This window comes from Thermobia domestica, chromosome 5 (genome assembly GCF_964235325.1).
Source record: "Thermobia domestica chromosome 5, izTheDome1.hap1.1, whole genome shotgun sequence".
Lineage (NCBI taxonomy): Eukaryota > Metazoa > Arthropoda > Insecta > Zygentoma > Lepismatidae > Thermobia > Thermobia domestica.
This window is the reverse complement of record NC_137458.1, coordinates 241,040,038-241,054,683: the sequence shown is the minus strand read 5'-3', so window position 1 is coordinate 241,054,683 and position 14,646 is coordinate 241,040,038. Positions and strand designations below refer to the sequence as shown.

General features: G+C 35.2%; 1 protein-coding gene across 2 annotated transcripts in view; it reads right to left on the bottom strand.

Moving 5' to 3' along the window:
• LOC145686491 (midasin-like) overlaps positions 1-14,646 on the bottom strand; it is a 630,928-nt gene that overhangs the window by 16,446 nt on the left and 599,836 nt on the right. For both annotated transcript variants that reach the window (XM_081759859.1, XM_081759860.1), the window contains exons 35-36: positions 10,935-11,022; positions 9,934-10,220 (exon numbers count right to left, since the gene is read on the bottom strand). In XM_081759859.1, the coding sequence (XP_081615985.1) occupies positions 9,934-10,220; positions 10,935-11,022 (375 nt within the window). The remainder of the gene's footprint in view (positions 1-9,933; positions 10,221-10,934; positions 11,023-14,646) is intronic.

The window sequence follows — 14,646 nt, the reverse complement described above, 5'->3', positions numbered from 1 at the left end:
AATGTGTGTTCTTCTTATTGTTTGGACCTACGTGTGTTCTTCCTTGTGTTGTATTCTTCGTGTATGGATATCAAGTGTATGTTTTTACGTGTTACATGTAATTACTATAAGGTTAAAATAACATAATTATGGTTAAAAGGAAGTTGACTTGGGATGGGTTAACAAAAGAAATGTAAGTATTTCTTCTTTCATTCTCTTTTTTTTTTTTCTTTCTTCCAAATCACTTTACGAGTACAAACTACGACAAGCACGTCTCAATCCTCAACGCCTTCGTGCAACTTCATCAAATAAGTACATGGTACATGATAAATTAATACTGAAATATACCTATATAGGACATGATGCTGAATAAAATATATATATATATAGATAATATAATAAGCCTATAGATATAACCTTACTGATGACTGTTACATGAATACTATAATGAAGAGTGAAATAAACCAATATAAGCTCGAATGATGGAGAATTATATTGAGGCAATGTCAGATGTCTACAGATGCCAACCTGTATCCATCTTAGGGATGGTCTGACGACTAAATGAAGAAGAGCCAACCCACGAAAAACCATATAAACCTACCCACTGTAAATACGACCACGAAGACACACAGAGATGTGGTTACAAAAACAAGTTATACTAAGGAAACCCCATAGAGTTTTATAGAAGACAAAAAGAAAACGATGCACATGAAATTCATGGCGAAATGTGGTCGTAGGTCTTAAGGTAAAACTTCAATGTTGTTCCAATAACAACAAAAGGAATACTCTAATAAACGTGTATATTACTCTAATATCTCCTGACATATCTCTAAATTCAAACTGACTTCCTCGAAGTACTAATGGTAATATTTCTCTAATAAATTCAACAACTTTCGCTCATCTAAATAACCATGTCGTATATACCACAAGACATTTTCGTCAACGAAACTAGAATGTACTCTCACTTCTCGATCTTCATTATTGATGTTACACAATTGATCTTCTTTACTTTCCTCTTCTTCTTCGTTCATGTAATCTCCGTTGGCTTCTTTTTCGGCTCTCTCTAAAATATCACTGAACTGTTCTTCATCCACATGCTTCTTCAGAATTTCTAGCCACTTTTTCCTAGTAGCTGGTGTTGGTCTCCACAGCTTCATTCTAGAAACATTCTGAAATCCGATATATTTACCACTTTGCGGATCCAATACTTCAAACACATTTTCACCAACTTGTTTCCACAACAAATAAGGTCCACGGTACACTTCACACAGTTTGGCTATACGTTTGTCTACCAAGCTACTAATATTGTACTGACGTAAGAAAACTAAGTCACCTTCACACAAAGTTCTTCGAGCTCTCTGATGAACGTTCAACTTTTCGTTCCGTTGTTTAATGATTTTCTTTCGCCGTAAATCAGCCATTATTAATTTTCCATTCCAATCTATACCTTCTTGCTCATCGATTGTTTCGTTGCTTTTCACAATTCCAAAATGTGACAGTGTAAATTCTTCTGGCTTGATGTTAAGATGTAATTCTGCAGGCGCTATTCCCAAACTAGCACTAATAGTATAGTTCAACAACAAACAAGCTTGCACAATATACTCTGGCCATGAAGAATGAGAATCGCGGCACAACACACGCAAAATTCTCTCTAAATCAGCATGGAATCTTTCGATGACATTCCCTTGTGCGTGATAAGGCGTAGTATAATGTATTTTGATGTTATATGCTTCCATAGCTTGTACGAATTCCTTACCAATAAACTGTGGTCCATTATCTACTAAGATGTTCATAAAAATACCAAGATGAAGCATGTATGACTCAGTAAGACACTTTGCGACACTTGCACTTGTAGCACGTCGAAGTGGATATGCTACTAAATAACGTGAGTATACATCACACACTGTTAATAGGTAAGTTTCACCATGTTTACCTCGAGGTAGAGGACCAACTAAATCTGCTGAGACCAAATAGCGTATGTTTTTCGCTGGCACTGATTGCATTAAACATTTCACTGGGTGATGGTCTACCTTCGTCCTCATGCAGACCTCACAATCAAGAATGTACGATTTAATGTCACTACGCATGGTTTTCCAATAAAACATACGGGAAATGATATTAAACACTTTCATAAATCCAAAGTGACCGTAATGATCATGGTAGCCAATTAAAATATTTTTCACTAAACATGGAGGTACACACAATTTTAATCTGTCTGGGAAGTGAAAATCTCTCACCATAAGAATACCATTTTCCAAAGTGTAATTTTGTTTCCAATTTCGAGCACTACTACGAAAAGAATTCTTATTTGCACTGCTTTCACTTTCACTTATATTACCTTGTAAGTAACTAATAATAGGACGGTACTCGTCACATTCCCATTGTAATTTCGCAATTGTAGACGGATCTAAATCGAACACTTCTGATTGAACAGCCTGTATAGGGTTCACATTCACCATTAGATCTTCCCGTGTTGGTAACATACGAGATAAACAATCACTTAGTGTGTTAGTCTTGCCTTTGATGAATTCTATTTCATAATCATAAGATTGAAGTTCAAGAGACCATCTCATCAGTCTTGCATTCCAATTACGCATACGTTTTAACTGCACTAAGCTTTTATGATCTGTTCGTATGTATATTTTCGCTCCTTTGAGCCAAACATGCCACTTACGAATACACCACACAAATGCAAGACACTCAAGCTCAATTATGGCATAGTTCTGTTCATGTTTATTAAGAGTACGGCTTGCATATTCTAATACACACTTCTCACCGTCAATAATTTGATAACACACACAAGCCAACCCGAGTTTGCTTGCATCACTTTCGAGATAAAACGGCTTATCGAACTGTGGATGGTGTAATTTCACATCTTTCACTAATTCAGCCTTTAATGATTCAAATGCCTTTTGGTGTTCTTCTTCCCACTTCCATTTCTTTTTCTTCCCTAAAAGTTCGTAAAGGGGTTTAGCGATAACAGCATGACCTTTGATTGTTCGCGAATGCCACTGCACAGCACCAAGAAATGAGCGTAACATTTTTAAATTTTTAGGCACTGGTAACTTCTCGATTGCTTCAGCTGATTTCGGATCCTTTCGTATGCCTTCTGAAGATACGTAATAGCCTAAATAATTAATTTCACTTACACCAAAAATGCACTTCGATAAATTTAGCGTCATGTTCGCATCACTTAACAAACTAAGCACTTCATCTAACTGCTGTAAGAATTCTGGTACGCTTGTACAACCAAGAGCTACATCGTCCATATACCTGATTAATTTCTCTTGTAGCGGTAAAGGGAACACTTTATTCAAGCACAATTGCAGTACAGACGATCCATTTTTCACACCAAACACCATGCGTGTGTACTCATATAACGTTCCTTCAAACAAGAAGGCTAAGTATGGCATAGAATCTTCTGTAATTCCACATTGTTGATACGAACTAGTAAAATCAAGAGTACCTAGCACACGTTTTCCACTAAATTTAGCAAAGAGGTCGGACAACTTTTCTACACGCAGAGTTGGATTCTTAATGTGCACATTCAATGCTCTACAATCTGTTACTATTCTCAACGCTCCACTCTTTTTTAATACTACGTGCAACGGTAATAGATGACATGATGAACTAGGTCTAATGACACCCCACTTTAACAGTTTTCGGATCTCTTCACGCACTCCTTCCTTATATTTGTGCGGAATATCATAAGGACGAGCAACAATGGGTTCATTTGTATCCACTTCTAATCGGTACTGAAATTTGTTACACAGGCCAAAAAAACGGGCGAACACTCTTCTATGTTTCATTAACAACTGAAATAATTCTTCTTTCTCGTTTTCACTAAACAGCGTAGCGCGTGTAACTGCATCCCTTATTTCATCTACTGTGAAATATAGATCCGGTGGGAAGTCCTCCACTAAGTCACTAGCTTCAATTTTCTCTAAAGGCTCGGCGCACCCACTGCGGAACACATTCATCGTTCTCGCATAAAAATCATTAAGGTCCCTTATCTCGGACAACACAACAATAGGGGCTACCTTGCACTTAATTTCACTTACATTAGCTACAATGACATTTTCACTATTTCTCTGTATTAAAGGCACTTCACCACTAATTCCTTGAAATTCAACACGCAAGTTACTTCGCTTAAAATCGATGACACTGTTTAATTTCTCGAGAAAGTTTGCACCGAGTATTACGTCTTCGTGCAGTTCTGGTAACACAAGAAACTCAACTGGCACTTCCACATTTTCAATTCGTACCGGTAAGATAACCCTTCCTTTCACGTTCTTTTTCTTTCTTCCTAGAAAATCGCACAAAACGATATGCTCTCCTTTTTGCAAATGCACGTTTGCTACACACTTTGTTACTTCTCGAAAAATATTGTACCGTAATAGGCATAGTTCTGATCCACTATCTAACAGACAGATTCTGGGTTGATCGTTTAACAAAATTTTTACTCTCATTGTATTATGACCTAATTCACATTTGATCACTTCTTCATTATCATTGCTTATATCATCTTCTGCTTGTAAATCTTCCTCGTTGCACATACGTGGAAAAGTAATCCGGTTTACACTACTGAAATCCCTCCCCTTTGCAGCTACCAAGTGGGAGGGCGCTACTAGTTTAAAGGCACAGAACTCTGCGGATAAAATCCACTTTGTTGGTATGGAAATTGACGTTGCTGATTGTTACCGTTATTTACATTAGGACCTCTATTAAATGTTGGAAACCAATTATTATTTTGATTCGGACTACCCTGGGAAGTCGACGCATTCCTTTGATTTTCGTTTGCCCTTGCACCTTGCGTTTCGTTTCGATTTTCATTTGCACTTGTATTTTGTCGGCCATTGCCTTGCGAATGATTACCACCGCTCGAGTTGTTATTATTTTTGTTAAAATTACCTCGCCGTCCACGTCTATGAAATTTCCTTTTCCATCCCTGTTTGAAATTCGAGCGCGCACTATTATCACTATTAACTTCGCTACCGTGTTCCATTTTCACATTATTCACACTAACGCCGGTACCACCTTGCTGTTTCTGCTTATTACGCTGATTGTCGTACATATTAGTAATTCCTGACAATCCTTCAATGGACTGCACACTCGCAAGGAACTGATTTATGTTATCAGGCATAGAACCCATCATAGCTAATTGGTACCGCTTGGGCAGAAGAGTGATGATGTGTGACAACGTAATGGTTGGATTTTCGTATTCTTCCAGAGCTTGAATTTGACTAAAACGCTCTGTCACAAAATCAACAACACTACTATAACGTTTTGGGTCAAACGGAATAGAACGCAAGTTGCGCAGACGTGTGGCTTTCACTAAAGGACTCTCAAATGCATTCTGAAACTCTATCACAAATTCTTGAAAAGTTTGACACTTCTTACCGTGTAAATCGTACCACTTAAGTGCACTGTCCTTAAGAATCAATGGCATGATCGTCAAATATTCACTTTGAGGCACTCCGGCGAACGACATTTCTCTACCAAAATTTTCTAAAAATGCACTTGCACTTTCCTTCATCATATCACCTGAAAATGTGGAGAGTTGTTTAATGTCTGCTAATCGCAATGAACAACGCCTTACATTCACTTCACTATTTCTTGCACGCTTAATACGCGGACTTTCTCTTTCGGTTTTGATTCTCGGCACGGTTCTCTTTATTACGTCACTTTCCACCTCTGTATCGGACGCCGTTTGAGACTCACTGCTCGATTTTCTCTCACGCTTCACACTGTGCACGGAACCTGTGTTTCTTTGTGACATATTACTTCCAATATCATGGTGCTCATTTGCTAATTCTATACGCTGCACACGCTCTGATAATCGTTCCACATCTTGCTTATTTTGTTCACTTAATTCACTGGCGCGGAGACATGTTTCAAAACACTGCTGGTTAAATTTACTCTGTTCGTGACACACTTGAATGCACTCTTGCACTGCTATGCCGTATTCACTTTGTTTAGTCTCGCACTTCTGAATTCTATTTTCACGGTACTTGTCGAGACTTTCGACCAAACGCAACCTTTTCTCGTAATCATCAACTTTATTGTGACATTCATTTAATTGACGTTGTTGGTCGTTTACTTGGCGCGTATTTTCTTCAACTGTGCCCCGTATATCATGCACTGCATCGGCTAATTCACGTACGCTTCTACGTATATCTTCGCTCGTATTAAAACACTTTAATTCCACTGCTTCAATTCGTTCTATCAATTCATGTCGCACTGCACTAATACACTTATTCACATTGTTAATTTCACCTGACAAATCATCTTTACATCGGGATATGTTTTCACGACACTCGCTACGTAATTCCTTTATATCATCTTGCATTTTCTGTTGATTTACATTTATCGCCTCAACGTTTTCACTCACACGCTTTTGATTATCACTCAATTCGTTTTGGCTTTCATTCAACTTGTTCTGATTTCCTTTAATTTCGTTAATTGATGCACTCAGTTCCCTCTGCATTGCAAGGAGAACTGTTCTAAGATCACCCTCAGCAATGATGTTGCAAATATAACAAACTCGCTAACACAAATAATTGACTAATTTCTGCAAAAATCTAAGAATGCAAATAATAAAAATATTCTAATTTAGACAGGATTTAGGCTTCAATATAGAAGGATGAATGCACTGGACAAGGATACAATGACACGAATTTCATGTACTATTAATTCTCTGAGATGGCGGCAAAATTACGCAGCAAGTTTTGAACATCAGAAATACCTAGGCTTATGTTCGTAAACACAAAAACTGAACATTTATACAAAAAGAAAGGTTTCTGCTTCGACACATTTATCCCGGCACCATTTTATAATGTTTACTCCATAGGATGGCGATCCAGATAGAGCAAGCATTATATTTGATAGTCGTAAATAGGACGTTTGCTCGAGCGTTGACGATGAAACAAGTTATCCGAAGAAAGCTCCTTTCAACGCCAGCCACACATAAGCAAAAATTCTACGTACAACTTTTAGAGACACAAAATATTCAGCATCATAATTTCGAAAATTAACAAATTACACAAATAAATAAAAAGTAAATTTTGCACCATGTACTCAATAGACAGCCACGAGGCGTAGGAGATGACATGCACAATCGCAGAAAATACTCGTCAATTGATTTGATAATTTTAATTATATTGAAATACTTACAAGTCCCAATATTATAGTATGGGATATTATTATGATGTTTACATGTTGATGGATTTCTAATACTCTGATATCAATGGATAATTATATAACTGTTGAAGTATATGTCGGAGCTAGAAAATCATGCTGTTGCGTAGTGAGTCCTTTCGCGCCGAATAGTTTGTCTCCCGCTAAATCTCTTCAGCTCTCGCTGTTCGCGTGGGTTTCACGCGTTAAATGACGTAAGAGCAGACAGAGCTGTGATTGGCTGAAGAAGTGTTGATCAAGGTCACTCCGCCCACATGCATCCGATGAGTGGGAACACACACACACATACACATAAAAAACGTCGTCTGCTAATATATGCTAGTCCCTTTAAATTAAAAAGAGAATTAAACTGCTTGAGCTGCATACAGCCAAAATAATGAATAAATGAGTTTATGACACCTTAAGATTTCGTTTGATCAGAGACTCATTAAAATGACATGCGCTCATTATTAGAGATTTTTATCTTACATTTTACAGTAAAAATTGGGAATGCCCTTTTAGACATGTAAATATGAAATTTGTTAGAAAATATGTTGAGAAACAGTTATCTGCACTCCCATCTATGGAGATGTCAGCAATGTTATCTGATTATTCGTTTTTCACTTGAATGCATCTTCTTGATTTTTTAAAAATCAAAGTTAGCACGAGACATACATCTGACAGCTGACAGATAGAAACCAAGAACAATATTCGTTCTGTCCATTGTCATGAGACTGATAACTGAAATTTTTCTTTACGAATGTTGATGTATTATTGACTTATAAGAGAGTGAATTAAAAATTATCTATACTTTTTTTGTATAATTTATTTACATAAAAATAGAGGCTCAACATGTACATATTTTTTCTATATAGTCATACTCCGTTGTCAATGCACTTGGTCCAGGAATCCACAAGCTTGCGTATTCCTTCCAAGAAGGTTTCCGATTTATCGCGAAGCCACTTTGCACCGCTTCCTGCACTCTTAAGTCAGTGGCCAGAACCATGACTGATGTTAAAAGAAGACGCTACTTCACATATGGTAACTCGCCTATTTGTCAGAGCCATCTCTCGAGCTTGCTGAATTTTGTCGTCCGTGAAAAAAAAAAAAGATAAAGTACTGTTTCCATATTGTGATAGAATTCTATGATGAGTTTCTGCCCCTTTCATATCCTCAGACCACAAAAATTGAATCACTGCTCGTTGTCCCCCTTCGACAAACTGCTAGCGGAGGGCAAATTTTACACTGTAATAGTCGGAAGGCAAATGATGCGATCGGGATCAAAGTTCGCACACACGACCGCAAATGTATTAACTCATGCGCAGAAGCCAATATGGCAACCTTGAATGTGTGTTATGGCGAAAGTATAGATAAGTTTGACTCATCCTCGTAGGTATGGAATGCATGCAAGTTTTCAGTTTCTGATCTATTATTTCTCATTATTAGACGAACTCATCAATCCCCATGTTTCGGGGCTAACCTTTTCGCCAACCCTATTCCGTATCCACTAATACATTAATAAAATCTAGGCTCGAAATAAGCACTGTTTTTTTTTTACCAGAGATTGAACCATTTTGTTATCGTTCTGACAAATTTTTGGCGCACCATAGCTTTAAACGGATACATTTGTGCACCCATGTTGATCTATAATTTTTTAGTTTTCGTATCAGGGTTCATTTACCAAAGCTTTTTTGGTGTTGTTTCCGAACTCGTGGGAACAATTGTTCTTCCTGCTCTCTGGGCCTACTGCTTCAAGTGGGATTCGCATCATTTCTAGGATTTGTATCCGAGGAAGCACTCTCACCAGAAATGAACTCTGGATTACGCGCGTTAAGCTCTTGTCTGGAAGAGGCACAATACTGAAGCATACAGTTTGCGTTTAGTTACTGAAATTCATATTCTCCCTGTGTATCTAGAAGCTTTATTACTGCATGTCATATTTCTACGTAGAGTGTACTGCAAATTAGGATCTATTCTTCCAATCGAGAGAGACTAACTACTCAAATAAACGAAAGAATTGAAGAAGAAAGTTGCTCTATGCCACTATTAAAGACACGTTACAACACAACCACAAATTTTTGCTCATAATGCTGCACCTTTTCACTAATAAATCGTAGATCAGTAATACTTGTTTGAAGGAAGAAAGAACGAAGAAAGGGATCATGATTCCGATATTGGGTTGGTACTTCTGCTGAAAGTATTTGCTTGATACAGAAAGTTAATCTGCTGACAATAATTAAAATATCTTAATTTTTCTACTGAGAGCATGGAATACTTTTACCAGTTTTTCTAGAGTTCGGTGATGTGTGATATCTGAGCAACGAAACAATGCTCATTAGTGCGAAAATATTATCTTCCAAGCAGAAAGATAACAATGCCAACTAGTTCTATTATTTAAAAACAACAAAACTAAATATGCCATACTTTGATAGACAAATCATAACTCTATCACACAATACTAAAGGAAAAAGTATCAGAATGCATATCAAGTACAAGAGAGCTTCTTGTGAACTATCTGAATTAGTAATTCGTTATAATTCCAAAAAGAAAATATTGGCACACCTGCTCAGACGTTATCTAGTAAGACAATTATATTGTCTTGGATTACAAAGACAATGTTCATCTGACAATAACTTCTGAAAGCAGAGGGGACTACATTAAAGTTGTTTAAACAGAGCTTTTTTCAGAAAGTTTAAAAGTAACTGTAAAAATATGAAATACGTAATTTATTGTTTTCACAAAGGCAATTTCGTCATGTTTGGAATTATTTATGCTTACCTGACTCCATGTTGCCAGTTGATTTTCCAGTTGCAGCCGAAGGGTTTGAATGCGAGATTCCGTGTGAGCTAATTCTTCTAAGACTTCATATTGAGTATGAAACGTGGTATCTGCTCCTCTTTCTACTGTCATCGTCTCTACTGTTTCCCCTTCGACCTCCACCAACCCTTCTGCATCTACATCACCTTCGCCTGGTTTTCTCTTCTCCTTTTTCTCCTTCTCTTCGCCACCAAACTTCTCGGGCTTTTGCTCTACACCCTTGGCTTCTTCTATGACATCAGGCTCCTCTGCGCAATGTAAAAGAGATAAATTCGGCTATAAGTAGGAGCCAGATCACTTGAGAAGAAATCATTTAAAAATTTAATGTTATTACGATGTTTATGCAAGTGTGACTTAATATGTATGAAATTTAACAATAAAATGTTTATCTAATATTAACTATAGGATCAAATACTTTGCAATACCAATTCCATAAATAAATAAATCTGTAACTAGTGTGTAAGTTCTTGTAAAACCTAGCAACTTTGCTCATCATTTTATCAATTTACGATAATTCACAATATGTTTCACGTTATTACTTTATTGCATGAATTATAAACGAAATAAATTAATTGTGAAACGTGAAAATGCAAGTAAAAACACGATAATTTACTTAACATGAGATTCTAATAAAGTTTTTTCTTTGACTTTCAGGTCCATAATTCACTTCAAAAAATAATAATTGAACGTTGATATTGTGAATTAATATTCAGATTTAGTAAAACATATCTGAACGGATAAATTTATAATTTCTTACTTGAACTCGTTATGATTTCAGCATTTCACAGCTTCACCTTTAGTTTACAATTTCTTTAGTATTTCCATTTGAATACACAATATTCGAATTACTCTATATTGATAGGATAATCTCAATCATTCGGTTTATTTTGTAAAATATATGGTAGTTATTTAACTTCTTCATAATTTATCTGTTAGAAGAGTTAAACGAAATTTATTAATACCTTGTATTGTGATATCATCATCTTTTTTCACTTCATCTACTTCATCATCATCTTCCATATTAGGAACTGGTTGCTTTTCTGCTTGGTCCTAAAAGAAAAGTAATAAGCTCAAGATACAAATGTTGAATTTAACACAACATAATACCGTATTTCTTTAACATATGCTTATTTTCCACAATAGTTAAAGTTTAGGAAGAAGGAGCATTAAATAAAAGCAAAACGTATGGAAACTATTAAAGTATTGAGGTAGGTAATTGTTTGTATTGAAAAAAATGAGAAAAAACACTTATTTTTGTTTCTTAAAAAGAAAAAGAACATTTTATTTATTTTCTGGTGTTTAAAATAAGACTCGATAAAATTCACAAGAGAAACAACTTAAGAAATTCTAGTTTGGAAACCTGAATTCATTTCGTGTTGGAACTTATTATTTGAAAACATTTTTCTTACACCATATTCTCTACAGATGCAAATCCCGTGATATTCAACAGGCGAAAGTATGCTACTGAATCGAAAATCGAACCTGGGTCTTTAGTTTACCGGTATGCCAATCATTATCCTACTCAGAACATCCTGCACCTAGTCACACATTCCTACTCTTTAGTTCGCTACTCACCCATTCAGATCCAAATTATTTACTTTCTCAGTTAATACGATATTACTGACAGAAAACTATTGGTTTGACATTTTGTAATAGTGGTAGTAATTAAATATCTATTATATAACTAGCATTGATTGGCCGTTTCGCTGCGTTGGAATAAAAACTGTAAATGCACAACTCCTTTATATATATCCCCTTCCTCAAGTTGCAGGGTTGAATTTGGATTTAAAAGGCATCGGAAGTGTCATTGTTCACCTCACTGACCCCGAAAACTTCCGATACTAATATCGGTCATTTTCGATCATTTATATGTATATTCCTCCCCTAAATTGCACCATCAAAGTGAAACGATAAAAACCATCCCAGGCCCGAACCTCATCTATGTTGAAAATTTGATCGAGATCGGTCGAGTGTGGTTCAAGTGGTACGAAGTCACAAACATAGTGATTTTAATTTTTATGTATACACATTATTATGTAAAACCATATAAGAAACATGTGAAGAAAATAAACCATGAATTATATTCTATCTATAACAAATTTCCTGGCAAAGATTAATCCATTCATTATTTGTAGTTACGAAAATATACATTAATACATAACGTTACTATATGCATCTTTAATATATACATCATATCGACATTAATTGCCAATGACAAACATAATTAAAAAACTTATAAATCTTCAGAACAACGAAAGAAAATCAAAACCAAATCACAAGAAAATAAATGCCCAAATATTTAACTACCCATTTATTTCATTCCTATATCATCCTTGGAAAACGCAAATGAAGCGGAAAATCTTTGAGAAACACAAGTATTTGCCTTGTGCATCGTGTATAATATTTAAAGAGAGAATTAAAAAAAAAAAAAAATAATAATAAATAAATAAAATGAAACTTGTTTTGATGTTATTTCTCGAGTAATTAAATCTTACATTACCAATGAGTTAAATAATTCTTAGCAAATTCAATAATAAAAAGTAAATAACAATTAACCATCAGACTGACTACATTTGACACTTTAGTATGACGTTCTTTAACATATTTAGTGGTAAAATAATGCATTTCAACTTACTACAGTATTTTGCAGTACCTTTTTTGTAAGTTTCAATAATAATTTTCCATTTATACTTATCGAGATGAAATTATATAGGAAAAAACATCAGACTGTTTTTGCAAATTAAGTGAATTTGACATACATTAGATAACAATGATAAAATCCATATTTCAAACCTATTAAAATAACGTTATTTTATCTAATCTAACTTACAGGTGTTCGAATTGTTTGACATATATTAACGACGCTTTATACCTTCTAATCATTTATCTCTTGAAAGTTAATTACGAGATTACAAAACTGTAGGAGAAATCGGCGCTGTGGTGCATCTATTTATTAATTTACTTTCAAGGCGACTCTAAGGCATGTGCTACGTTAAAGATAAGTTATATCCACATTGAAGTTCAAATTTGTTTCAATAAATAAGGATCACAAGAACATGCCACTTGCCGGTATATTTTATATGATGAAGTGTAATAATACTAAATGTATCACAAGGAAGAGTATAGTGTTATTAACTGTTAATTATATTATAATTAAGTTATATTATTATATTAGTTTCTTTCCTGATCTTAATACATGACCAGAGTTCGATCAAATGCGAATTAAATCCAGCTCTCAAAGTCCTGCTCATTGTGTTTTTTCGTAAACACAAATTCTATCACTGATTTGTCAATTTGATACTATCTGTCTTTACATAAGAGAAACATTAAAAAACAACAGACATGCACAATGACCATCTGTGTAATAAAACCATAATTACTTATTTATTGTATACGTGATCTTAATTTTCAATCTATCCCTTGAATCCAAGTTTCTAATTTCCAATTCTCAGTGGTCCCATCCAACTATTTTAAGATAAGTAGTAGAACATGCCTTCGGGCAGAATACTTAAAAAAAAAAAAAAAAAAAGTTATTTTGGGGAGGAGGCGATTTACAATCTGCTTTGTCTAGCAATGATCTGAAAGTGAATCACATTTCTTTCGACTGATGAATGTAAGTACTGTCGACCCTATTCTCAAAAAAACAATAATAAACAAGTGAGTTTAGTTTCACAGTACGGAACTATGGTATACTTCCAAAAATATGACAAATTCAATACTTAAACTTCAAGTAGTACGTCTATAACTACTGTTTGCAATATACTAATAAGATCAAAGACAGAATCTGTTCCTCGGATACTGAATACATATCAGAAAGCCATTATTAGCTATTTCTTACTGTTCTTGTTTTATTGTGTTTAAGGTTGAAACTGGAATTTGTTAATTTAAACCCCTCCCGGTTTGAACAGATGGTTAAGGGAGGGACTAGAACCAACTCTTGGTAAGCTGAATCGATTGTAAAAATCTGCATTTGGATATCTCTTAACAGTTTTTGCTCTACGAAAATTAGTATTGAAACCGGAAGTAGTAGTAAACTACAACCACTTAGTTTTGGTAGAAAGTTGCGGGCTTTGAAGTTATGTTCCCTTGACTCGATTGCAGGAAATCACTTGTCGCTATCTATTATCACTTTCGATCTATGTTAATAAGTGTTGAAACCGGAAATGGTTAATTTGAACCACTTCCAGTTTGAGTGGGGAGGTAATGGAGAAGGCCAACCTATTCTTGGAAAGTTGAATCAATTTTAAAAATCACATTTCGATATCTCTACAGTTTTCATTATAAAAATGTATATTGAAATAGGAAGTTTTAGCTAACTACAACCACTGTCAGTTTTGGTAAAGTATTTAGGATAGTCATAGTACGTTGCCTTGAGACGCTGAATCGTGTTTAGGATAGTCACAGTACGTTGTCATGAGACGATGAATCGTTTGCAAAAATCTCGCTATCTGTTACCGTTTTCGTTTAGGCGATAAACGTTTAAAACAGGAAATGGCTAATTTGAATCACCTCCGGGTTGAATAGAGGATTAATGAAGAAGATGGAACCTATTCTTCGGACGCTGAATCTATCGCAGAAAATTGCATCTCGATATCTTTTACTGTTTTTGTTCCGTGGAAATCAATATTGAAATTGGTAGTAAAATTTAATTTAAACCACTTCCTTTTCCATAAA